At 38.0% G+C, this 25,023-nt stretch overlaps 1 protein-coding gene across 4 annotated transcripts; it reads left to right on the top strand.

Moving 5' to 3' along the window:
• Positions 1-1,335: 1,335 nt before the first annotated feature.
• HTATSF1 (HIV-1 Tat specific factor 1) lies at positions 1,336-20,398 on the top strand. Of its 4 annotated transcripts, none has more exons than XM_037062000.1 (10): positions 1,336-1,384; positions 1,974-2,214; positions 4,693-4,888; positions 6,248-6,295; positions 6,971-7,125; positions 9,060-9,223; positions 10,385-10,484; positions 16,286-16,375; positions 17,268-17,405; positions 18,132-20,398. In XM_037062000.1, exons 2-10 carry the CDS (start codon positions 2,029-2,031, stop codon positions 19,386-19,388), a joined length of 2,334 nt encoding a protein of 777 aa, XP_036917895.1. In that variant the 5' UTR covers positions 1,336-1,384; positions 1,974-2,028; the 3' UTR covers positions 19,389-20,398. The 4 variants fall into 4 exon arrangements, with proteins under 4 accessions (XP_036917895.1, XP_036917894.1, XP_036917893.1 ...); XM_037061999.1 differs by lacking the exon at positions 1,336-1,384 and adding an exon at positions 1,398-1,704; XM_037061998.1 differs by lacking the exon at positions 1,336-1,384 and adding an exon at positions 1,398-1,788.
• Positions 20,399-25,023: the final 4,625 nt, after the last annotated feature.

The following is a 25,023-nucleotide window of genomic DNA, read 5'->3' as shown; positions in this document are numbered from 1 at the left end:
TTGTTGTTGTGGTGGAAATTGTATTCACACAGCTGGTAACTGGGGAGTTAGAATATTTAGAAACAAAAAAAAAATAGTAGAAATAATTACAACTGGGATGCTTTTCCCCACCTTCAACTTTGTTTATGAACTTGATATTTACATATAACAGGCTTGCTATTTTTAAAATAATTAATACTTTTAGCCCTGGCTGGTGTGGCTCAGTGATCACTGGCCTGCGAACCAAGGGGTTTTGGGTTAGATTCCCAGTCAGGGCATATGCCTGGGTGCAGGCCAGGCCCCCAGTAGGGGCTGCACAAGAGGCAACCACACATTGATGTTTCTCTTTCTTCTTCCCTTCCCCTCTAAAAACAAATAAAATATTAAAAAATAATAAAATACTTTTAAACGACTTTTTTTAAAGTATGAGTTTTGATTTGAAAAAGAAAAAAGAGAGAAACATCAATTGGCTGCCTCCCATACATGCCCCAACCAGGGGTTAAATCCACAATCTAAGTATGTGCCCTGACCTGTAATCAAACCCCCAACCTTTAGGTGCAGAAATAGTGCTCCAACCAACTGAGCCATACTCGCCAGGGCTAAATGGCTGTGTTAATTTTAGTCTTACAAATATTGATAAATATAAACCCCAGAAACAAAAGCTCTTTGAGGTCTTCAGTAATTTTTTAGTGTAAAGGTGTCTGAGACCAAAATGAGGACTGCTATTCACCAGCATCCAGTACTTCCATACTTCCCAACCACTATGAGCGTGTCTCCTGAGTGATACCTGTCTTGTTGACAGCTAAGTCACCAGAGCCTAGTACAGTGCCTCACACTTAGCAGGAACTCGGTATCTGCCCAATTAAAAATTATATATATCTTTCGGCGATATGTGTAATTTGTGAGAAAAACAAGTTTAGAGGGAAAGTATTGTCCCAAAAGAAAGAGCAAAATAACGAAGTTAGTTGGCCAGTAAATCTGGTGTTTACACTTGGCTATTTTATGTTCCAGGTTTGCAGCTTGTGTACCTCTGAATCATTCAGTACAAAAGACAAGCAACTAACTGCTGCCCTCCCCACCCCTCTTTCCACAGACTCAGCCTGAGGAAGGTACCAGATAAAGCGGAGAGCTGAGGCTTGGAAAAAAATTCTTCCACCCATCGCACCTTCTCCCACTCATTCACCACGATGGAGGCTCAGAATCCATAGGATCTTAGGCTATCAAGATGCACTAGAACCGACACCTATCCTAGAGAATCAGAAAGAAACAAGTAAAAGACACATTTCCCACCCGGAGGAGGGGCCTTTGGGCGAAGGAGGTGAGGCTTTTTCTCAGCAAGACAATCCGCTTCCGTCAGCCCCAGGAACCTCCCCAAGATGGCGGCACTCCGACATCCGCCTGCAGGGTAAGAATATTCCTATGCTTTTGGTCTGCCGCCCCGGGCCGACTCAACCCTGCCCTCGTCGGGCCGTGGCACCCCGCACCACTTGCCGCCCCAAGGCGGTCTGCGTAAGCACCTGCACGTGGCAGCAACGCGGCCCTAGCGCTCAGTCCCCTGTACCGGCGCCCCGGCCTGCGTAGGCGCTTGTTGACGCCACTGTGGGCGTGTCGGAGCGACGCGCGACGTCTCGACGTGCCCACACAGCGACTGCGTCAGTCTGAGCGGGCCGCCGTTCTCAAGTCATTTCCTGACGTTGCCGCGGGAGTTCGGCAGACTCAGACCCGGTAGGCGGTGACGGCGGCGCGCGTGCGCGCTCCCGCCGCGCTCTGGAGCCAGCGGCTGCACCGAGGCCCGGAGGAGCTAGCCAGGTGGGCGGCGGCACAGCCAGGCGGGGAGCATCGGGGCGCGCGGGCCGGCGGGCGGAGAGGGGGCGGTGCGGCTGCTGTTTGGCCCGCACTCCCGGGGGCTGCTGGGGCGCTGCAGGGAGGCGCGCCGGGGGGCAGCGGGGCGCCGGCTGAGCGCGGCCGACTTCTTTTTCTCTATTCCCCTTTAGCTTTATCTCGGCCTTTCTGCGTGCTTGGTCGCTACCCCTGGGCTAAGTCGACAAAATGAGCTGCAACAACTTGGATGGGAACAACGACTTTGATGAGCAGTTGCGAATGCAAGAATTGTATGGAGACACCAAGGACGGAGACACCCAGAAAGATCCTGATAGAGAAGCCAATTCTTTCGGGCAGCCGCCAGATGACACCCCCTACGAGTGGGACCTGGACAAGAAGGCTTGGTTCCCCAAGGTAAGAGTGTGTCACCGGTGCCACTGCAGAGTGGGCTCCTGGGCCAGACTCGTTTTCTTTGCGAGGTCTTGGGATAGAGCCCCCAATGGTAGTGGCGTTTCTTTTTGTTGTGTCTGTTGCAGAACCAGTGTGTAAAGGAACGTAAATGTTTAGGGGTATGTCTTAAATGTAATTTAATTATAAAGTTTTTTTCTATGCCTCGTTAATTTTATCTGTGAAGGTCACAGTTGATTATTACATTGGTGGCTGCTTTTTATTGCAAAGAGGAAAAACACCTAGAAAAAACTTGGTAGCTATTACTCTTAGGGACCTGACCTCACTTATCCTATGAATTCATATATGCTTATATGCTATGTGCGAAATGCAGCTTCTTGATTAAAAAAAAACCAACTAGCCATCTATATAGCATTACTAATTGAACTTTGCAGCCGTACTTTTCTATTAAGTTTTGTCCCTAGACACATACGCTTGAACCATATAACCACAGGAAAATGAGTAGAGGTGCACAGAATATGGATGTACAAGATCTGTGTATATTTGTTCAGAGTATTTGGAAATTGTTAAGCATTTTATATCAGCCTAATTTCAGGAAAATAACTGGTGTTAGACTTAGTTCTGTAAACTTCTCAGTAAATGTATCCTGTTAATCAGAATCTCAAGGGTGGAAAAGGATACCAATAGCGCACTAATTGACATGCAAGCCTGCAATAACAAACTGTGTCTCTATTGTGGGACTTTAAAATTTTTTTTATTTCAACTTCTTTCTTTACCATTTTGTGTATGTGTATGTGCTCTAATCCCTCCAAATTGTTAAATTTACTAAAGCTGATCCTTGAACATCCTGGGTTTGAACTGGGTCCACTTAACATGCACATTTTTTTCATCTTATGAACAGATGACATAAACTTATGGTGTCAGTAAATACAGCACAGTACTGTAAATGTGTTTTCTTTTATGACTTTCTTAATAACATTTTGTTTTTTGTAGCTTCATGTAGTACATATACAAAATATGTGTTAATTAACTTTACGTTATCAGTAAGGTTTCTAGTCAACAGTTGGCTATTAGTAGTAAAGTTTTTGGGGAGTCAAAACTTTTATGCACATTTTTCACTGAATGAGGTATTGGCATCCCTAATTCCTGTGTTGTTCAAGGGCCAACTGTATTTCACTCTTCTACTGGTAGTGCCAGCCCCAGTGCACATTTGGTTTATTCAGCCTTTTGAGTTCTTTTAAAAAATATAACCAAAAACATTGAAATAAAGAACAAACTGACAATAACCAGAGGGGAGATGGGAGGGGGTAATGGGGAAAAAGAGGAGAAGGGCCATCAAGGAACATGTATAAAGGACTCATGGACAAAGCCAAAGGGGATAGGTTTGAGGGTGGGAGGTGGGGGGATGGGTGGGGCCCGGGGGGCATATGGGGTGAAAATGGAGACAACTCTCCTTGTAACAATAAAAAAATTATAAAAATTTTTTTTGAAAAGTTCAAAAATTTAACGGTATAACATAAAACAATCTAGTGGATATTTTAATTCAAAAATAGTTTGATAATAGATTAACTCGTGACTCTTTCTTATGCTGTGGAAACCCGTATCTCTTCAAACTTCGAATTTAAAATTTTTCCCATTCCTATGTGTGCATAACATTGATTGTTATGAAGATATAACTACACTTTTTGCATTGCACAGTTGTGCTGTTTTCCCTAAAAGCCAGGAGGATAGATGTAAGTTGAATTGTTCTTAACTTGTTTTGGCAGTAAATAATAATGTGATTTAATTCAAGGTAAAGTTAAAATAAGGATTTAGATTTACTGTTGTTAGCCCCATTCTTTATATACCAGATCAAAGTTCCATACTGTTCTCTTTCCATACAGATATATAAATGTTCAGTATACATACTCTTTTGTGCACCTATGTAGTGAAAGAAAAAGTAATTCTGTTGTTAGATTACTGGTTGGCTATTGGTTTATTCTGTTTTACTGTTATCTGGTACCCCTTTGTTACACGTTCTTGTTGCCTTAGGTAGACTGTAGAGAGGTAGTAATTTATAAATAAAACAACTAGAAAGGTGCCAACATCATTTGAAATATTTTAGTAGTTAAAAAAATTTAGTATTATCTCATACTTTTGTGTGGATAATCCAAGTGCCCATGGTTTGTTTTTTATCATTTTATACACAGCTTTCTATATGTAGGGTGCGGCAAAAGTAGATTTACAGTTGTTAGCAAAGGGAACACAGTTTATTTTTGTATTGTTTATTAACTATATTATTTTCCATATGAACAGTTGTTTATAGGTCATCCGTATAAGGTGACTATTCTTGCATGTATTCTTTATTACTACAGTTACTTGCAGAAACACTTCTATGTTAAGGTGTATAACTGAGTATCTTATAATTTAACATGGTGTAAACTTTTTACAGGAGAAAATTACTTAAAATTTTTTCTATATGTGTGTGTTGAATTTCTTGTTCAGATCACTGAAGATTTCATTGCTACCTATCAGGCGAATTATGGCTTTTCTAATGATGGTGCATCTAGCTCTACTGCAAATATACAAGATGTTAGTGCTAGCCCTGCAGAGGAACTGCCCATTGTGCCAGGGGCACAAAGAAATGCCCCTGAACCCACTGATCCCAAAAAGAGGGGAGAAAAGAGAAAGGCTGAATCAGGCAAGTGAATTTAGCTTGAAAACATGAGTGTAAAAATGAAAAGTATGTGTGTGTGTGTGTAGTTACTTTTTGGAGAATTATAATGGCTTTGAAGGAATCATTGAGATGATTTTGTAAAAAATATTTCAGTTCTTATGTTGACTCTTGCTACCTTATTGAGGGCATTGAGTGGGCTGTTTCAATTCTATGCCTCAGTTGCTTGCTTTATGAAATAGAGCTATTATTAAGGGATTATCAAAAGTTCTATTAGTAAGTTTTTTTTGTATTTTTTGAATTTACGTGAATTGAACTTAAGTGAACTTTGCTTCAGCTTGGCCGTGTCTAACACAGTAGATTGGAGTCAGAAGCAATTTAATGTGAAGGCCTAAAGTTAGTGCAAGGATGAGTTTTTTTTAAGGTACTATCAGAATCATAGCCAACATCTGGAAGCAGCCCAAGTGCCCATCAGTAGGTGAGTGAATAAAAAAGCGGTGGTACGTTTATGCAATGGAATACTACTTGGGCATTAAAAGGATGAACCTGGAGAATATTATTCTAAGTGAAATAAGCCAGTCAGAGAAAGTCAAAGTACCATACGATTTCACTTGTAAGTGTAATTGAATGAACAAAAATAAACTAACAAATAAAATAGAAACAGACTCATTGATAGAGAACAGACTGACAGCTCTCAGGGGAGGGGTGGGAGGCTGGGTGAAAAAGGAAAAGGCATTAAGCAAGAAAAAAAACACCTTATAAACACTGACAACAGTACAGTGATTACCAGAGGGAAAGGTGGGTGGGAGAATAAATGGTGATGGACGGAAACTTGATTTGGGGCAGTGAACACACAACACAATATACAGATGATGTATTATAGAATTGTATATCTGAAATCTATATAATTTTATTAAGCAATATCATCACAATAAATTCAATTTAAAAATTGTAAAAATGTTTTATTTAGTATTTTTAGAGGAGAAGGGAGGGAGAAAGAGAGGGAGAGAAACATCGATGTGTGGTTGCTTCTAGTATGTGCCCCAACCAGGGACTGAACCTGCAGCCTGGCATGTGCCCTGACCAGGAATTGAACTGGTGACCCCTTGCTTCCAACCAAATGAGCCCCACTGGTCAGGATACATAATTTAAAAACAAACAAACAAAAAAAACGAACTAGCTCTTAAGACAGAGTTCTGAAACTAATTGTGTGTCAAAAGATCCAAATACTACTTTGAAAGCCAGACAGTGGTTTGAATTAGTCTATCTTGTTCTAAGGGTAAAAGAGTTTCTGGAAGTTTTAAGACACTGCCACATTGTCAAGATATTATAATGTGACTTTTACCTTTTGTTGCATGTGTTTTATTTATTCATTTTGATTTTTAGGCTGGTTTCATATTGAAGAAGACAGAAACACAAATGTATATGTGTCTGGTGCGTATACCTTTTTAAACAGATTTAGAATAGAAAATACTTGATATTTTTCACGAAGTATTTCGTTTTCAGTTTTTCTAAAATCTTTATTATTGTGTCATTTTTTGGTTGAACTGTTTACATTAGTGAGGAATATGTTTGTCGTTTATCACCAAACTAAGAAAATTAAGTATGGATAAATTTGCATGCCATCCTTTTTGTCTGATTTATGTAACTTGTGGTACTTTGTCCCTTCAAATTCATTGCTACAAGGCTTTGGCAAAGTGTAATTTTTTAAAAAGATTTTATTTATTTATCTTTAGAGGGGAAAGGAAAGAGAGAAGGAGAGAAATACCAATGTATGGTTGCCTCTCGTGAGTCCCCTACTGGGAACTGGCCTGCAACCCAGGCATGTGTCCTGACTGGGAATTGAACCGCGATTGTGTGGTTCACAGGCCCGCACTCAATCCACTGAGCTACACCAGCCAGGGCGGCAAAGCGTAATTTTAATGTATGTTTGAATGCATTAAGACATGAAATTTCCTCAATTATATAGTTGTGAGATTTTACATACATTTGGAAAATCAAAATTGTGCTCATCTAAGTTGTAGCTTTCTAATTTGTAGAATGCAAAGTCACCTTTACCTTTATTTAGATGCCTTTATACATTTAAAAATTTTTTCCTAATGTTAATAGGTTTGCCTCCAGACATTACAGTGGATGAATTTATACAGGTCATGTCCAAGTTTGGCATTATTATGAGAGATCCTCAAACAGAAGAATTTAAGGTCAAGCTTTACAAAGATAATCAAGGAAATCTTAAAGGAGATGGGCTTTGCTGTTATTTGAAGGTTAGTTATATGGTTAGATAAGTGTCTTTGATCTCCATTTTTAAGTCAGGAACCAGAGCTGTAATTTTGTATAGATGATTACTGAGGTGAAGAACTATTCAAAATATGATGCCTCTAAGAAGAAGAAGTGCAAGGACTACAAGCAGTTTTAGATTGTGCCTGCATGTATCACCTTGATAGGTTTTTCACTTATTCATCTAAGAAAATAAAGTATCAGGTCAGAGTATTATGTAAGTTATATGTCTGAAGTGCTTTTGTCTTCAAAGAATTCTCACTGCAAAGATTTCTTTTATATATATGCCTATAATCAACTCCCAACTCATTTTTAAAAATACAGAAGGAAAGAAAGCCAGTAATATTTTATTTGCCCATTTGATTGAATTTGACCAGGGATCAGCAAACTGCAGCTCACTGCTTGTTTTTGTTAGTAAAGGTTTTAGAACATGGCTGCACTCCTTCATTTACCCATTTGTCCATGGCTACTTACATATTTCAATAGCAGAGTTGAATAGTTGCAGCACAGACCATGTGGCCCACAAGGCCTAAAATATTTATTAACTGGCTCTTTAAAAAAGGAGTTTTCTTACCCTTGAGTTAGACCATAAAAGAAATGGTAGCTTATGCTTACCTTTTCAGAATATCTTTTAATGTGAGAGAATGATATTAACAGAAATTCGCAGAACTATATTTATGGTATCATAAGTGCACAGGAAAAGCTCAGTGTTAAAAGGCACTCATCATTTTTCTGGAATACCTGTCCTCTTAGAAACGGGTGCTACCTGTTTTGCAGGGTAAAAAGAGATGGGTACGATGATGACATACACATGTCATAGAACCTGAAAATAATTGTGAAGTAAAACCAAAGTGATAAAATAGCAGTACCAACAGCACAGATGTGTTGTGGGTATACAGCATTTCAGTGAACTCAGAAGGGGGTAGGATTAAGCTGACAGCCTTTTGGGAGAGAAGGTTTTGACCTGATTCTTGAACATGGTGGGAATGGGACATGGGTGTGACCATTATAGGAAGGTAGCTATATCATTTTCAAATGGAGAGTTTTACAAGGATTAAAAATCTGTGAACAGATTCTTAGGGGTTTGATTGGATTTTAAAAGAAAAAGTGGGGTTTTGAGAGACTGTATATACAGTTTACGATCCATAAAAGTGTAAGATTGGCAGACCAGTAAATTGAATTCCAGAAGGATATAGTTAATTACTCCAGGATCCATAGTATATTATGCAGCTGTGTTCAGCTGTCCTTTTGTGTTCTCTTCAGGTTCTCAGATTTTTGACTGAACTGACAACTGCCCCTTTTGTATAGGATCCAGAAACCTCAATGTATCTAATGTACAAGCTGTCAGATAATAATCATCTACTTCCTATTATGTTATAGGCCTACATTTTAATTAGTGAACAAAAAAATTGAAGGCTGGCTATGCTATTTCCTGTTCCTTGAGCCATCTAGTCTTTTAAGAAGCCCTATCTTAGAATTTTAAAACTGGAATGTACCTTAGAAATCATGCAAGTTCCTTTGCCTTATTCTGTAGTTGAGAAATTGAGAGTCCAAGAAGCAGTATTCCAATAATGGTATAATTTATCGAGCAACTGCCATGTACCAGTCACTATCCTTTATATGTATTCCATTTAATTTTGTCAGGAACCCCGCGATGAAGGCATTGCTATTCCCACTTTACAGATGAAAAAACTGGGGCTCAGGGAGCTTGAATAACTTGCTCAAGTTCACATGGCTGGTTGGGGGCAGCTATGTGTTGAATGCAGGTTTCCTGGTATGCATTCTAGAGTTCTTTATCCCAAAGTGGTTAGGTATGTTTAAATTATCATTGCATGTCTTGTCATCATTCATCTAAAAGAACTCCTGACGTTTTACTTCAGTGTGTGCCTTACTGACTGTGTCTTGTTTTCCCTATTTAAAGAGGGAATCTGTGGAACTTGCATTAAAACTTTTGGATGAAGATGAAATTCGAGGCTACAAATTGCATGTTGAGTTAGCAAAGTTTCAACTGAAGGGGGAATATGATGCCTCGAAGAAGAAAAAGAAGTGCAAGGACTATAAGAAAAAGCTGTCTCAGCAACAAAAGTTTGTGTTATTTTTTTTCCTCTTTGATAGATTTCATGTGAATAGTCTAGAGTATGCTTTTGGTAATAGCCACCTAAGTTTTGTTCCATCAAATATGCCTACAAATTATTTTTAAAGAATTTTATTAGATAATCGGGAACCTTCAGTAATCTGTACCATAGGATGATTTGGTACAGATTGGTACCAAATCAGCAGTGGTATTTTTCATTTTATGGGGTGTTCATTTATAATACAGTGGGGATTTAAATGAGATAAGATAGTTATGTCTTTGGAAGATGTTGAACATCAGATTAAATAAGATAGTATAGGCTTATATACTAGAGCGATTAGTTCATTTTCAATGTAAGTTGAAATCAGCTACACCAGGAGCTAAATTTTTCCATATAGGTTTGTAGTAGAAATTAGAAATTTGGAATGATAGATTTTTTCGTTGTATTTATTGTGTATCATATGTAGTATATACATAATGCCATTAAGTTTTCATTAATTCACTTGTTTAATATGTGTTTTGTCATATGCTACTTTTAAGAAATTAGCCAAAATGCTAGGTACTTTTATCAGAGTGAGTGCTGTTTACACTTTTAACACTGCTTAAACTGTTGTTAAAATGGTTGTTAAATGGCATTTAGTTGTGATGTCCTATAGTTCTTACAGGAATAATTAAAATAGATACCTACAATTTTTATAACCATTATCAGTAAAAGTTAAGATTGTAACAATAAAGAATGAGTAATTTTATATATTTCAGTGCAGTTTGTCATAATCATAAAATGCCTAAAAACCAATACAATTACATACTGAAAAATTAGCAGCTATTGAGGAATCTCATTGGAATATTTGTAACCAGACAGCAGTTCTGAAAAAAATATACAGGGCCGTGCATATGTAGGTTTATAGCTGTTCATATGGAAAAAATATAATAAGTAATAATATTAGAATAAACTCTGTGTTTCATGTACTCAAAATTGTAAACCTACTCTTGCCCCACCCTGTATATTTTGGGCATTTCAGATATTGGGTCCGTCTTTCACCTGCCTGTTATTTTTATTCCAGAAAGTTGTCTGAATGAACTGTGACTAAAATATACATTGTTATTTTGGAATCAAATAATTATCATTATTAAATACTCAATAAAAGATTATCTCTACTTTATGACATTAGGCAGTTGGATTGGAGACCTGAGAGAAGGGATGCTCCATCCCGAATGCGCCATGAGCGAGTTGTCATCATCAAAAATATGTTTCATCCTATGGATTTTGAGGTAGGGTACAGAATTCTTACTGATAGAAGCATTGACATGCTTTCTTTCAAGGGAGCCCAGAACTTCCTTCCTCCCACCTTTTCTTTGTTGTGTCTTGCACATTCATGTAGTCCTCAAGGTAGGAGAATGTAGCCAAGAATCAAAGTTTTCAGATTTTTCCATATTTACCCCAGTGTTCATTTAATTGTATTACAGGTAAGACTGTTTAATATCCATACTGTGGCCCCAAATGGCAACTGCTTGGTATAGGAAATGATCAAAAATATAATCCTTAAAAGATTTATGGTAGCTGCTCATGCAGTTCAACAAATACGAGTTTATTTTGTTGGGAAGGACCAGTTTCACATTTGGAAGTGAAAACTGCCCTTTAGAACTAAAAGTTTAGTCCTCAGCACTTCTTAGGTTAGTGAAATATAGCTCATTTTTAAATATTGAAGTTTGTTTTTTAGGATTTAATTTTTACAAAAGTATTTAGTGGCTCTTAGGTGGAGTTTATACTATTAATGTCCATGTAAAAGTCCACGAACAGCAAATAAAAGCAAGTGAAGGAAGAAGAGCTACTAAAGGTGTAAGGAATATTACTTGGCATCAGGGTACCTCATGTTGCATTCTGCCTCTTGTTCTTATCTGTTACTTTTGGCATAAACCAATGGGATTATTTGCAGAAGAATAATTCATTATTATCTTCCTGGATCCTGAAAAAGTTACATGTAAGAAAAAATGTTCATAATGTAAAATTCCAGGTTTACGAATGATGTAGTTGCAACAAAAGCCTGCTTTTGTTCCTTTTGTGCATTTAAATACAGAATAGCAATATCATATTAGCCCCCTTACACACTAGCTCCCCAGATTGTCTGTCGAGCTCCATCTGAGTGAATAGTGATGAGATCAGGTTTACTGTGCACCCATGGAATCTGTATATCTTTTAAGATCATTGGGAAGATATATGTGGCCTATTCATGCTTTTCGATGTGTCTTTTGACTAAAGTGCTGAAGAACCTTGAAATATATCAGAGCTACTCCTGACCGGTATGGCTCCGTGGGTTGGGCATCATCTCAGAAAGCGAAAGGTCACTGGTTCAGTTCCTGGCCAGGGCACATTGCCTGGGTTGCATGTTCCATCCTTGGTTGGGGGTACATGGAAGCAGCAACTGAGCAATGTTTCTCTCCCTCTCTGTCTCCCTCCTGTCCCCTCTGTCTAAAAAAATATTTTAAAAAAGACATACTCAATATTTCAGAGCTGCTTTAGACTTAACAGTGATAATGAAGTATGTTTTAAAAACACATGTACACATGCACATGAAATGTGTTTTGAAATGCAGTCCTCGCCAGTTGTGCTTTAAAAGGAATTCATAGATCGATCATTGTATCTAGTCTACTAGGCACAACTCCAGAATTGCCTTTGATTCATATCATTTTACCCCACTAGTAAGTAATTTTTTAAATTACAAGAGCTATTAATATTTATGGCTTGAAGTCCTTAACTCACGTATTTCATACTCTTAACACAAGTTCAACGTGAACATAAGTGCAAACCTAACTCAAAATATCTGGAACCTCAGCAAGTAGGAGTCTGTTATGTTAATTACATTGTTTTTTCTTTCTGCTTCCGCCTCCTGCCTTGCTCATTGAGACACCTTATTTGAGTCTAGCTATCACCCTAGCCAGATGTAGCTTTTCTACCTTAACAAATATTCTTTCCTCCAAGAAAGCCACATTTATTCTACCTTGACTCCTAGAAATTCCATCCAGTGAATATTTTTAAGAGTAGAAGTTTCATGCTTGTAAATTTTTGATGGTTTTAAAACAAAAACATCACCCTTACTGGTTTAGTATAAATTTTACTTGAGAGTTTATACAGCTTTTATATTATCCCGCTTTGTTTCCTTCACACCATTTATTATTGTCTGAAGTAATTAGATCTCCCCTATTAGAAAGCCAGGGCTCTGTCTACCTTGTTTGATGGCTGTTACTATTCCCCATGTATAGAATTGGGCCTGGCACACAGTAGGCTCTTATTATATACTTATCAATAGGTCCTTGATATTTATATGAAGAAAAAGTGAATGAATAATTGAATGAAACCACTGTTACTCATAAGGCGGAGTATTTTTCATTCCTAGATGAATAAAACATTTTCTGTTTAGCATCTTTGCAAATAAAGGAAAATGTTCTTTTCAGGCACTTATACCACCAAGGCTGGGAGGGCAGTAGTGGACTTCAGTTTCTTCACATAAAGAAAATCTTGGTCCTGTCCTTGTTTGCCCACCTGCCTTCACCAATGTCTTGTGTGGTCTGCTGAGCTTGCTTAGAGCCTGGCAGTCAGAGTGACTGCAGATAGTCTTATTTTTGGTTCAGTGTCTCTCTGGGTGAACCTTGAAGTGTATCAGTGTAGATCTGTCTGATACAGTAGACTCTAGCTTCGTGTGGTTACTTAAATTAATTTAAATGACATGAAACTAAACGTTTAATTCCTCAGTTGTACTGGCTACAAGCGGCCAGTAGCTACCTTATTAGATAATGCAGAAACTTTTCTGTCACCACAGGAAGTTTTGCTGGACACCACTGGCATAGACATTGTATAACTTGTACACATGTTCAACAGGAAAACCTGGTTTCATTGGACATTTTGGGGGATCATTTGATTTCACTGGTTATTCTATATTAATTTTAAGAATGGACATCATCACCCTGGCTGGTGTGGCTCACTGGATTGAGCACCAGCCTGCAAACCAAAAGTTCATGGGTTTGATTCCCATTGAGGACATGTGCCTGGGTTGTAGGCCAGGCTCCAGTTGCCTCAATGTTACTGTCATACATCATCGTTTCTCTTCTCTTTCTCCCTCCTTTCCCCTCTCTCTAGAAGTAAATAAAATCTTTAAAAAAGAATAAACATCATCATTGTGCTTTGTACTGAAAACAAAAACTGAATTCTCAGGTTACTTGGGGTGTGAAAAAGAAGTCAGGTTGGGGAGTGGAATATATTTTTCGTCCAAATAGGTGACCAGTGTTGGAAGCAAATACCTAAAAATAGTCTTTGGTATCAGGATGAACAATGTGAAGGTTAATATTTTTAATGTAATTTCAGAGGGTTTTCAGTATTTAATTCAAAGCCTTATTTTAAAAATTTTGCCTGGCAAATTTGAATACCAAGAAATGAAGAATTAAAACTCAGATGCAAAGGTAGGTTTCTCACTGTCTATACCACTGCTGTCCAATGAAAATATATTGTGAGCTACTTGTGTAATTTAAACTTTCCTAATCACCACAATAAAAATGTATACGTGAAAGAGGGCAATTAAAAAAGATTTTATTTATCCATTCTTAGAGAGAGGGTAAGGGAAGGATAAAGAGAGGGAGAGAAACATCAATGTGTGGTTGCCTCCTGTGTACCCTTCGCCAGGGACCTGGCCCACAACTCAGGCATGTGCCCTGACTGGGAATCGAACCGTGACCCTTTGGTTTACAGGCCCATGCTCAATCCACTGAGCTACATGAGGGGAGTTTAATAATGGATTTTACTTAGCCCAGTCTATCCAAAATAATGTAATTTCAACATTACTCAAGATATTAATGAACTATATTGTATCCCCCCCACTTTGGTACTAAAGCTGCAACATGCAATGTGTTTCACACTTGTAATACAACTCAATTTGGACTAGTGACATTTCAAGTGCTTACTAGCTACATGTGGTTAATGGCCACCATCTTGGACAATATAAGTTTAGGTTAGAAAGAAGTAAGAAATATGGCCTATTTTTGCTAGGAAAACAAAACACCACCCTGGAAAGTTATGAGCATTGCACCCTGAAGCAGAGTTCAATGTGTCAGTCTGATTTTAGTCTCTGGTCTGTTGCTTGCAAAGTGTTGCCTTTAGGAAATTTCCATGCTTAGCTATGTTTGAGAGTTTTCCTAGACCAGGGGATTATTAATTATCTTTAAGCTTCAGAATATTATAAAGCAGTGAAGATACATTAATTATTTTCAAACTGTTATAACTAAAAGTGCAGGTCTGGGAAGACTGGCAAAAATTTGATATCCTCGTAGGAAAAGCATTAGACTTTGATGTAGAAATAAAGTGTTCCCCTCCTTCCCCAGTGGAATCACACTTAAATTGTTAAGTATTTTGAAACAGTTTTTGTTTGTTTTTAATATGACCCTGCTTTTGAAACTTAGTGTATAAAATAGAGGTATTAGGAATAGTTTATGAAACTTTGACAAAGCTTTTATTGACTTTTCACTACGTGTAAAAGACAGTGCTATGTTCTGTGAGCCATAGAAAACTCATGGAAATGTGATTCCTGCCTTTGGAAGGCACACAGTCCGCTAGGAGCTAACCACACACGCACATACTGAAAAGCCACCACGTGACTTTACCAAATGACTTTTATGCTCCATTCCCTATTCCTGTCAGTTCTGATAATTATATATAAAACAAATTGGCCTCTTCTCCAAAATTAGAATTTATAAGTGAGGGAGATCCAGAGTCCTTCCAGCTGTAGTTTCAGAAGCCACAGATTTATAGGATATTTTTTATTTTAAGTTTTATTTTAATGATTGCTTGCCAGCTTTTTATTTTTGCCTTTTGAGAGAACTGTAGAAGGGGAGAAACACTTTTTGGACTTCTTTGCAGTATTTTTTTTTATTGAAGAGGAATATAAAAACCTCTGATTTAGATGAATTTAGATGTTTTCTAAATAAATGTCTTGTACTTCCATAGAAATTCCTAGGTGGGCCCTGACTGGTGTGTCTCGGTTGGCCGGGCATCCTCCCGTGAAGTGAAAGGTCATCAGTTTAATTCCCAGCTTCAGGACACGTGCCTGGGTAGTGGGTTTGGTGCCAGATTGAGAGGCAGCCAATCTGTGTTTCTCTCTTATGTCTGTATTTCTCTTCCTCCCTGCCCCTGTCTGTAAAAATAAATAAATAAAAATATGTTAAAAAATTCCTAGGTAGGATATGCTTGTATATACTTGCATGTAGTTGCAATTCAAGTTGATAGCGTAACATTTATGAGTCTTTTTCATGCATCGGGACTTGGCGAAAGATTTCGTAATTCCTACAGGGAATCTTAAAACCTTTTATTGGTAGGGGGATACGGAGGCAGGAGGAGGGAGTCCACCTGAACTCAAGCAGCAGTGTTTGAATATTTTTAATAGATTGTAGTTTCAAGAAAGCAACAGCTAAAAACGTGTTTTATTGTGTGCTTAATATCAGCTCCTTATTTGTATGGTTCTGTTGCAATGTATAGGAGACAGGAATGAACAGGAATCTTTATAAAGGATGTTTACCCTGTGGGTTAACATAGAACCTTGGAAGCACAACAAACAGTCTTAGAACACTTAGTCAATGAAAGGGGTATATCTTGCCCCATTAGAACATTTCTGTAAATAGGAATCTATGCACAACGCAAAAGCAAAGGGCTTCCATTGGCACAGTCATTCATACCTGTGCAGTGTCTGACTTAATATGTGCCACAGGACTTCTGCTTTTAGAGCTGCTGTTATTTTGGATTTCCAGTCCAGTTCCCTCCCCCCTTCTCTGTCATTGTACACCCCTGCTGCTGCCTCCTGTATTTGCCCATTCCCTCAGTCTTAAAAGCAGGGCAGACCTGTGGTAGTGTCAGCAGTCATAGAACTTTAAGTTCATTTGATTTTGATTTTCTTTTAAATTTTGTAGACTACAGACAAACATAACTGAGCAAAACCTTTTTGATTTGTTGGTATATCAAGGCAAGAAATTTGATTCTCTGAATTTGTATTTAAAGAAAGGGCCAAACTTGTGTGAATCATGTATTTTTGCAGGATGATCCACTGGTGCTGAATGAGATCAGAGAAGATCTTCGAGTAGAGTGTTCAAAGTTTGGGCAAATTAAGAAGCTCATTCTATTTGATGTAAGTTGATGGCTTTGACATTTCTGAAACAATCACTCTTTCAGTTAAAAGTTATTACCAGATGTCAGTGTGCCCCAAATTTTACATTGTTTTTATATAGTAGATCTATTTGGTCGTAGTCATCTGTTAGCAATAATTAGATGGACATAGATTGTAAGTCAAGGCTTTGATAGACTGGGTATGCTGTGATTATTTTCCTGTATCATCATTGTAGAGTATCTGTTCAGGTTAAGGGAGTATAATAAAAATGTGTCAGATCTTACAGTTCCATGTTTATCCACATTTACCCCCTCTTGAATGGTTCTCCTCCTCTATATTTGGAGAAGAACAATTAAGAAAAATATATTTTCTTATATGTTCCCCTTCTCACCCTTTCTTTCCTTCCAAAATTAACGCATAATGAAAAAAGAGTCATTGTTTATTGATTGTGTACTACAAGCTACTTTACATGTTACCTCACTTAATTCTCAATCTTTTGAGGTAGGTTGGTACTATTATACCCATTTTACCAATGAGGATACTGAAAGTTTAGAGATTGAGCACCTTGCCCAAGGTCATTCAGTTGTTAAGAAGCAGAGCCAGGATCCAATCCCAGGGCTGTTCAACTTTAGAGTCTCCATTTAGAGTCTATACTGTCTTGCCTGTCCTAGACAGTGTTGTCAGTAGAAACATTTCCAAGGACATCATGTTTCATTCTTGCTAGAAACAATTAAGATAAAGAAAAGGCTAGGTGCATGTCACTGGATGGGGTAAAAGGGAAGAAAGTCTTCATATATAGAATCTTAACTCAAATTATCAGAAAGAACACTACTACTTAATTGCTTTGTCAAATGTGTATGTTTTATTTTGAATTTTCTCATTTATTCCTACTTTTTGTTCCTTGTCTTTTTAGAGACACCCAGATGGTGTAGCCTCTGTATCCTTTAGGAATCCAGAGGAAGCTGATCATTGTATTCAAACTCTTGACGGACGGTGGTTTGGTGGCCGCCAAATCACTGCCCAAGCATGGGATGGAACTACAGATTATCAGGTAAATTCTGCAACTGCCAGGGGAACATAATTTGTTACCAACAATTATTGATCTAGCTGTTCTTCAGATAATGTTTGGATTTCACTTAATCTGTATAATATTATAGTGGCACTTTTAAATAATATTTAACCATTCAGAGCATAGAAAGAAAAAATGTTCAGCCTTTCAGTTTATAAGTGTAAATTTGAGGCTTACTCAGAATAGTGATAAGAGAAGAACACATTAAACCAAAATGTTTCTCTTCTTTTCTGTGTTGTAAAGTACAGGCAGAGTTCAAATATTAACTTTTTAATTAATGAGACATTTCTGCGTAAGTACTAGGGTGTTGGACATTTATTTAAATGATCCTAAGGTCAACTCTAGTAAATCAAGATACAAAGTTTCTGGAGCATTGTTCTGATATGCCAAGGTTGTGGGTTCAATCTCTGATCAGGGACAATAATAACCAATGAATGAATAAATAGGTGGGGCAGCAAATCAGTGTCTCTCTGTCTTTTTCTCTCACTTTCTCTCCCTCTCTTCCTGTCCCCCATCTCCCTCCCTCTCTCCTTTTCATCCCCCCAAAATAAAATTATGTAAAATTTTGAAAACTGAAGATAAGAAATTGCTTTGATTTCCTAAGCAGTGCCTTATAAAATCAGGATACTTTTATCAGTATTAGAAATGCTCAGAAATACTACTTTCATCTTAAAACTTGTTTTAATGGCAATTTTCATTTCTGCACAGGTGGAGGAGACCACAAGAGAAAGGGAGGAAAGGCTGAAAGGATGGGAGGCTTTCCTCAATGCTCCTGAGGCCAATAAAGGTCTTCAGCGTTCAAATTCCATTTGTGCTCCAGAAAGGGCAGGGCCTTCTAGAGTAAGGCATTTTTCAGAGCACCCTAGCACATCTAAAATGAATGCTCAAGAAACTCCAGCTGAAGTGGAATTTGAAGAACCTATAGATGAAAAGAAGTTTGAAAAAGCAGAAGATGGGGGAGAATTTGGAGAAGATGGTAAAGAAAGGGGACCCCAAAGAGAGGCTGAAGAAGGATGCCTCCAAAAAGAATCCAAAGGTGGCTGCCTTGAAAGAAAGTCTGAGAAAGGCTGCCCTAAAAGAGAGCACGAAGACCTTGAAAGAGAGTCTGGAGAAGGCAGTCCCAACATAGAGTTTGAAGAGGGTAGTCCTAAAGAAGAGTCTGAAATGAATGGCCGCGCAAGAGAATCCAAAAAGAAGCGGCTCAAAAATGATTTTGAAGAGAATGGCCTTGAAAAGGAGTCTGAGGAAGATGGCCCCAGCAAGGAGTCTGGAGAAGAGAATGGCCCCCAAAAGGAATTTGAAGAAGATGAGTCAGAAAGAGAATCTGAAGAACACTGCCCTGAAAAGCTGTTTGAAAATGGCTCTGAAAAAGAATTTGAAGAAAGCGGCCTCCAAAAAGAGCTTGATGAGAATGGCTGTGACAAGGAGTTTAATGAAAACATTTTTGAAAAAGAGTTAAAAGAAAATGACTCTGAGAAATCAGAATTTGATGATGACAGCTCTGAAAAAGCGTTTGATGAGGAGGGCTCTGAGAGAGAGTTTGACAAGGAATCAGATGAAAAGGAAGGAGAGGAAGATACATATGAAAAAGTTTTTGATGATGAGCCTGATGAAAAAGAGGATGAAGAAGGTGCAGATGCAAAGGGGCTTGAAGATGCTGATGAAAAGGAGGAAGAGGATGCAGATGAAAAGATGTTTGAATACTCAGATGAAAAAGAAGAGGAAGTAGATGCAAAGGAGGATGAAGAAGAAGATATAGATGAAAACATGTTTGAAGATGATTCCAATGAGAAGTTGTTTGATGAAGATTCCTGTGAGAAGTTGTTTGATGATTCTGATGAGAAAGGGACTTTGGGTGATTTGGGGAATGTTCAGGAAGAAGGGGCCTTGTCTACAGGCAGCAGCTTTATCCTCAGTAGTGATGATGATGACGATGATGATGATGATGATGGTAATGATATTTAATCCCTTAAATTTACTTTTGAGGACTGTTCCTCTATCTACATTTTACCTATGCTCCAGGGTAATTACGAGTAGTGTTAACATGAACATGTGCATAGTAGTAAGATGCCATCAGATTAATGAATGAACATTTTCGTTGTTTCCTGTACCTAATGATTTTAAATATATATTAATTGGCTTTTAAGTTAAAACTTAATAGTATAATGCAAGTAAACTGGATACTCATCCTTTGTCAAATTTGTTAAATGCATGCAGAATATTTTTAAAGTACTCTGATTGAATTTTGTGATACTCAAAAATAAAAATAAGTTGTTAATATGCAGAAACTGAAAACTGGACTTGAGTTAAATTGCATTTTAAATTCTTGCTATTGCTTTATTCATACCTGAGTTTAGTTTTTTAAGGATTCGAAAAATCTCATAGGAATTTCCTTGCTTCTAGCTTATATTACCCCTTAGGTCCCTATTTCCCCTCTCTAAACCAGAACATGTTACTAAACTTATAAGGTAAACAGCACTTGGGAGTTTTTTCCTTCCCAGTCCTTGCTAGTTACTTTTGCTTTTCCTTTCTACCTTCTTTTCATAATTGATTGATTAGTAGATGTGCAAGAGTGAACTTGCTGAGCTTTACAGCTTCCACTACTGAAGATACAGAGAAGGAGATTAGAATTGTAATCTACTCTGTATTATATGGGCCCTTTCAGAAGTTGATTGGAGGTCTGGGACCTCTTTCCAGAAAAGTACACACACTACACAACTTTTTGTATACAGTTTTGAGAGGTTCCTGGATTCCCTAGAATTTAAGAATGTCATTCATTAATTTTGTGTTCTTGTTTTTGTTTTAGAATGGTGCCTAGTACTGTGATAAATTGTGTAGTCCCAATAAAATGTTGGGTCTTTCTTGCTTATGCTTTCCAAATTTAGTATTGATGAATTGACTTCTGATGTAGCATTAAGAAGTTATTCTCATAAATTAGAATCATTGAAATAAACTGCATTGATGCTTTTTCATTAGACTGTCTCTAAGTGTAATCATTATCCTCTTTAAACTGAAAAGAGTTCTTGTACTTCAAGACAACTTTCTGAGTTTTTAGTTGATGTCTGGGATTTCTTAAAATGTGTAGAATTTGCACCAGGGATAAATCAGTAAAAGAGGTGAAGAAAGTTAAATTGAAAGATTGCAAACCAAAGTAGTGTTTCCTTTAAAGATGAACCAGAAACACCCAAATACAATTTATTGGAAAATTGGTTTCTACATGAAAGGAAAATGAAGCTTTATCTTCATACACAGTGGTTGGGACATACAACTTTTTTTTTCAAGTAATGAAACATATATTCACCCACTATTTTCCCTCAAGTATGTATACTGTAACTGCAAAGTAATGTTACCAAAATTTTAGAAAGTGGCAGGCACGTTAGAACCTGACACCAACAATTTTAAACTTTAACTGAGCTCTAAGACCATTATAAAGAGTCTGTTTTCATTATGGCTTCCCTGCTCGTTAATTTGGTTGATGATCAAAATACTTATGCTCTTCATATAAACACCCTGGAAATGAAAGTTACGAACAGCTGTAAATTGGTAAAAATTTATGAGGTGCTATCGACAAGAGTCATGAAGCACAGACTCACCTGTTTTCTAAGTAATCAAGTTTTATTGATCCAGAGAATGAAGCTTATTGTGAGGCAACAGTACATCAAATACAATACATCTGTTATCAAAAGAAAAAAATATATATAGGAGTGGATTTTAAGCACAGCAATACACAATTACCTGGCACTTTCTAAAGGTAAGGCTCTGCAATAGTATATATAAACTATAGTGTATATGAATATCAAATAATGCATGTAGCCCTGAATGTGTGAAGTGGCTACAGGCATGCATTTGAAAAGCTTGAATGCTCTGCTCTCTGAGTCTACAAGTACGTTGATAGGAAAAAACTTGAAACTTTATTTTGTTTTCCAGATTTTATTTATTTATTTTTAGAAAGAGGGGAAAGGTGAGGGAGAGGGAGAGAAACATCAATGTGTGGTTGCCTCTCATGCTCCCCCTGCAGGGAACTGGCTTGCAACCCAGTCGTGTGCCCTGACTGGGAATTGAACCAGTTACACTTTGGTTCACAGGCCGGTGCTCAATTCACTGAGCCACACCAGCCAGGGCTGAAGCTTTATTTTAGAAGATAAAAATATTACTGGCCTTGCCAATATTAATGAGGTATTTGATATTGTTACTACTTTCTACAAAAGAACCTGACGGCAAATTTGGACTATTTGATTCCAAGGATCTCTGTTTTCCTTTTCAAGTAGTGCTCTTTCTGAAGCCCTGATTTGCCAAATCTGGTTTATTTGGGATACTACATCTTATTTATTTATTTTTATTTTGGGAGTGTTTATTAAAGATGGGGACAGTGAAACAAGGAAGGGCTTAGAATAGAAACAACAGGAGAGAGAGCCTCAGTGGGGCTGTTTTGGCTCTCTGGACTGTCAGAAAAAAGGGGCCTTGGAGACAAGTTTATAGGGTTAGCCTGCAACAAGCTGCACTATTCCTTGCTCCCTGGGTTGCAAGTCTCATGGTAACCCTTAGAATTTAGGAGAGGCACATATGTGGTGGGGAAAGGAGAAAGGAAAGGGCTGAGAACGGCGTGTTACCTCTTCCTTTTTGGAGTGGAATCTATTTTCCTGATGGTATTTCTGAGGCTTAAAAAAGGAGGATTTAACTAATTTTCTAAATACACCTTTCTCAAATAACATGAATCTTATTTTTTCAAGCAAACCAACATTTCAATGTAATGTTGAGAAGTGCTCTTAAATTGAACAAACCCATGTGCTTGGAGAACAGTAGAAGACTTACAAATTTGCCCCTTGGGAATATTTGTTCATAGATTTTTTTTTCTTATTGGGCCTCTTTCAGATACAAACTGCATGCCTTTTTATTTCAGATAGTCACTTCATTTAAAATCAGTTTGCTCAAATTATTTTTCCTCTTATCACACCTCATTTACATGACTGACTTTATTCACATTTCTATGTAAAATACCTGATGTAAGAAGTGTTACTGTAGGAAAGGGAGGAAGGGATTAAGAGGTACAAGCTGGTAGTTACAAAATAGAAGGATGTAAAGTAGAGCGTAGGGAATACAGTCAATTACTGGTGCCCTTGCCAGTGTGGCTTGGTTGGAGTGTTGTCCTGTAAACCAAAAGGTCATGGGTTTGATTCAGGTCAGGGCATATACCTCAGTTGCGGCTTCCATCTCCAGTTGGGGCACTTAGAAGAGGCAATCAATAGATGTTTCTCATATCAATGTTTCTCTCCCTTTCTCCCACCCCCTCACAAAAATCAACAAGCATGTCCTCAGGTAAGGATAAAATAATAATAATTGTAATAACTACAGTACATGGTTATGATGTCAGATGAGTACTAGACTTACTGTGTAGATCACATCATAAGTTATATATGAGATCTGTCTGAGAAAAGTCCAGCCATTGTTAATATAATGAGAATAGTTTGCATGACATTGATGTAACCTGGCAGCCAAGAAGAGTGGACTGGAATGTTCATGTGTGAACAAAGATGACTTCACTGTACTAGTCAGTGGGAGTGGTAAATGCCATTGAGTGAGCAGGTGTACTGTGTGGCCACCGCATTTCAAAATAACTGAATAAGTAGAGCAATGAATCTGCATCAAATTTTGTGTTAAGCTTGAACAGTCCTCCAAGGAAACTACTCAGATGATTCAGAAGGTTTTGGGGGGTGATAAGAGTGTGGCACAAACTCTCCAAAAATGGTTGAGAATCTGTTGAAAGTGATGCATGTTCTGGAAGACCTAAAACAAGCAGAACACCTGAGAATGTTGAACATGTATGGGCTGTGATCAACAAAGATTGGCGATGATGGTGCAAGAACTAGAAGCCGATCTGGAGATTCCAAAAACTACTGCATCCAAGATTTTGATGCAGGGTCTTGATATGAAATGTATTGTGGCAAAATTTGTTCTGCAGCTTCTGCTGCCAGAGCAGAAAGAACATCATGCTGCAGTTCCTATTGACTGGCTTCAAACTGCTACCATTGAACCAGGTTTCCTAAAAAATATCATAGTCAGAAATGAATTGTGGGTCTATGTCTATGATCCAGAAATGAAAGCCTAGTTGTCCCAATGGAAGTTGCCTGTTACTGCACATCCACATAAGGCACAGCATAGTCAGAGCTTATGGCAATTCCACCAGAGGATTTGCAGAGTGTTTTGAACAGTGGAAGAGATGGTGGGAGAACTGTGTGAGATCCCAAGTTGCCTGCTTTGAAGGGCGCTGAGGCATCATTGTCTTATGTATAAAGTTTCTTGCATCTTCCTCAATAAATGTCTCTATTTCTCATAGTACATGGCTGGATACTTTCTGAACAGACCTTGTAAATGCCTAATCATTATGCTGCTGCACACCTGAAACTAATACAAGTTTGCATGTCAACTGTATGAAAATTTAAATTTTTTAAAAAATGTTAAAATTTGTTCTTCCTAAAATTGATATTGCAAATAGCTTAAATTCTTGAATAATTATCACAGGGATTGATTGCTTGAGAAAAATACTTCATAGTTTAAAGTATTTTTAGGTGTTCAGAGATCTACAGATAAGTTTTACTTTTCATTTGGAACTAAGAGGATACTGATGTTATTGTATGGCAGATGCATTGTTCTCAAATAGACAGTATAAGCAGGTTGGCTTGTGTTTACAGTTTAGTTAGCTGTAGAATTTACAGGCTGTGATATTAAAATATACTGGCAGTCCTGGGCCAGATAAAGAAAGCTAGGACAGCAGCAGCAGCAGCAGCACAGAGGTGGTTTTTCTGTTTCCCGTATTCTCCTTCTTGTACCACTCCTTAATGTTTCTGCTGAAATAGCCATGCTGATATTAGAAGAGTAAAACTCTAAGAATAAGTATTTTGGGATTTGCCATTTCTGTCTTTCTTGTAGAAATTAGACTTAAACAATGATGATAAGACTGCAACACATTAATATAAATATTTCTAGGCTCAAATATATGTCTAACTTTTAAAGCTTGAAAATGTGATATTATCACCTCTTTTTAAAATTAAAATATTTCTATACTACCTTAAAATATACAATATAATGATGCACAGCCCATTAGTTTCTGCAGGGCCTGTGTGGTCTGCGCCTGCTCATGTTGCATCTGCTCCAACTGGCCCAAGAAGCCATGGAGCCTGCCACTGAGGCCCCCAAGCAGCTGTAGGGCCTCCTGTGCCACCCCCTCCTCCTGATGCTACTGGAGAGTCAAGGATGACACCTCCCTCCTGGAGGAGCAGAGACATAAATAAGGAAAACCATTGGGAAGTTCTGACCAAGATGGAGGCTTTGCTCCCTCGCACAACCAAAAGAAGGATAGCAACCAACTTAAAAACAAAGAATAACCAGAACTGCCAGAAAACCAAACTGCATGGGAGTCCAACAACCAAGGACTTAAAGAAACATTTATCTAGACTGGTAGAAGTGGCAGAAATGGGGGCAGAGAGGAAGTGTGGCAAGGCAAGGTGTCAGCACAAGTGGTCCCACATTTGCATGTGGATAAGCAAGGAGGAACAACAGGGGAGCAAGGAAGATCATGAAACCCAGGGTTTCAGCACAGGAA

This window comes from Sturnira hondurensis, unplaced genomic scaffold, assembly GCF_014824575.4.
Source record: "Sturnira hondurensis isolate 20B ecotype Veracruz unplaced genomic scaffold, ASM1482457v3 Scaffold0013800, whole genome shotgun sequence".
NCBI classification, from domain to species: domain Eukaryota; kingdom Metazoa; phylum Chordata; class Mammalia; order Chiroptera; family Phyllostomidae; genus Sturnira; species Sturnira hondurensis.
Note: the sequence above shows the minus strand (reverse complement) of the source record. Positions and strands in the feature narration are given on the sequence as shown.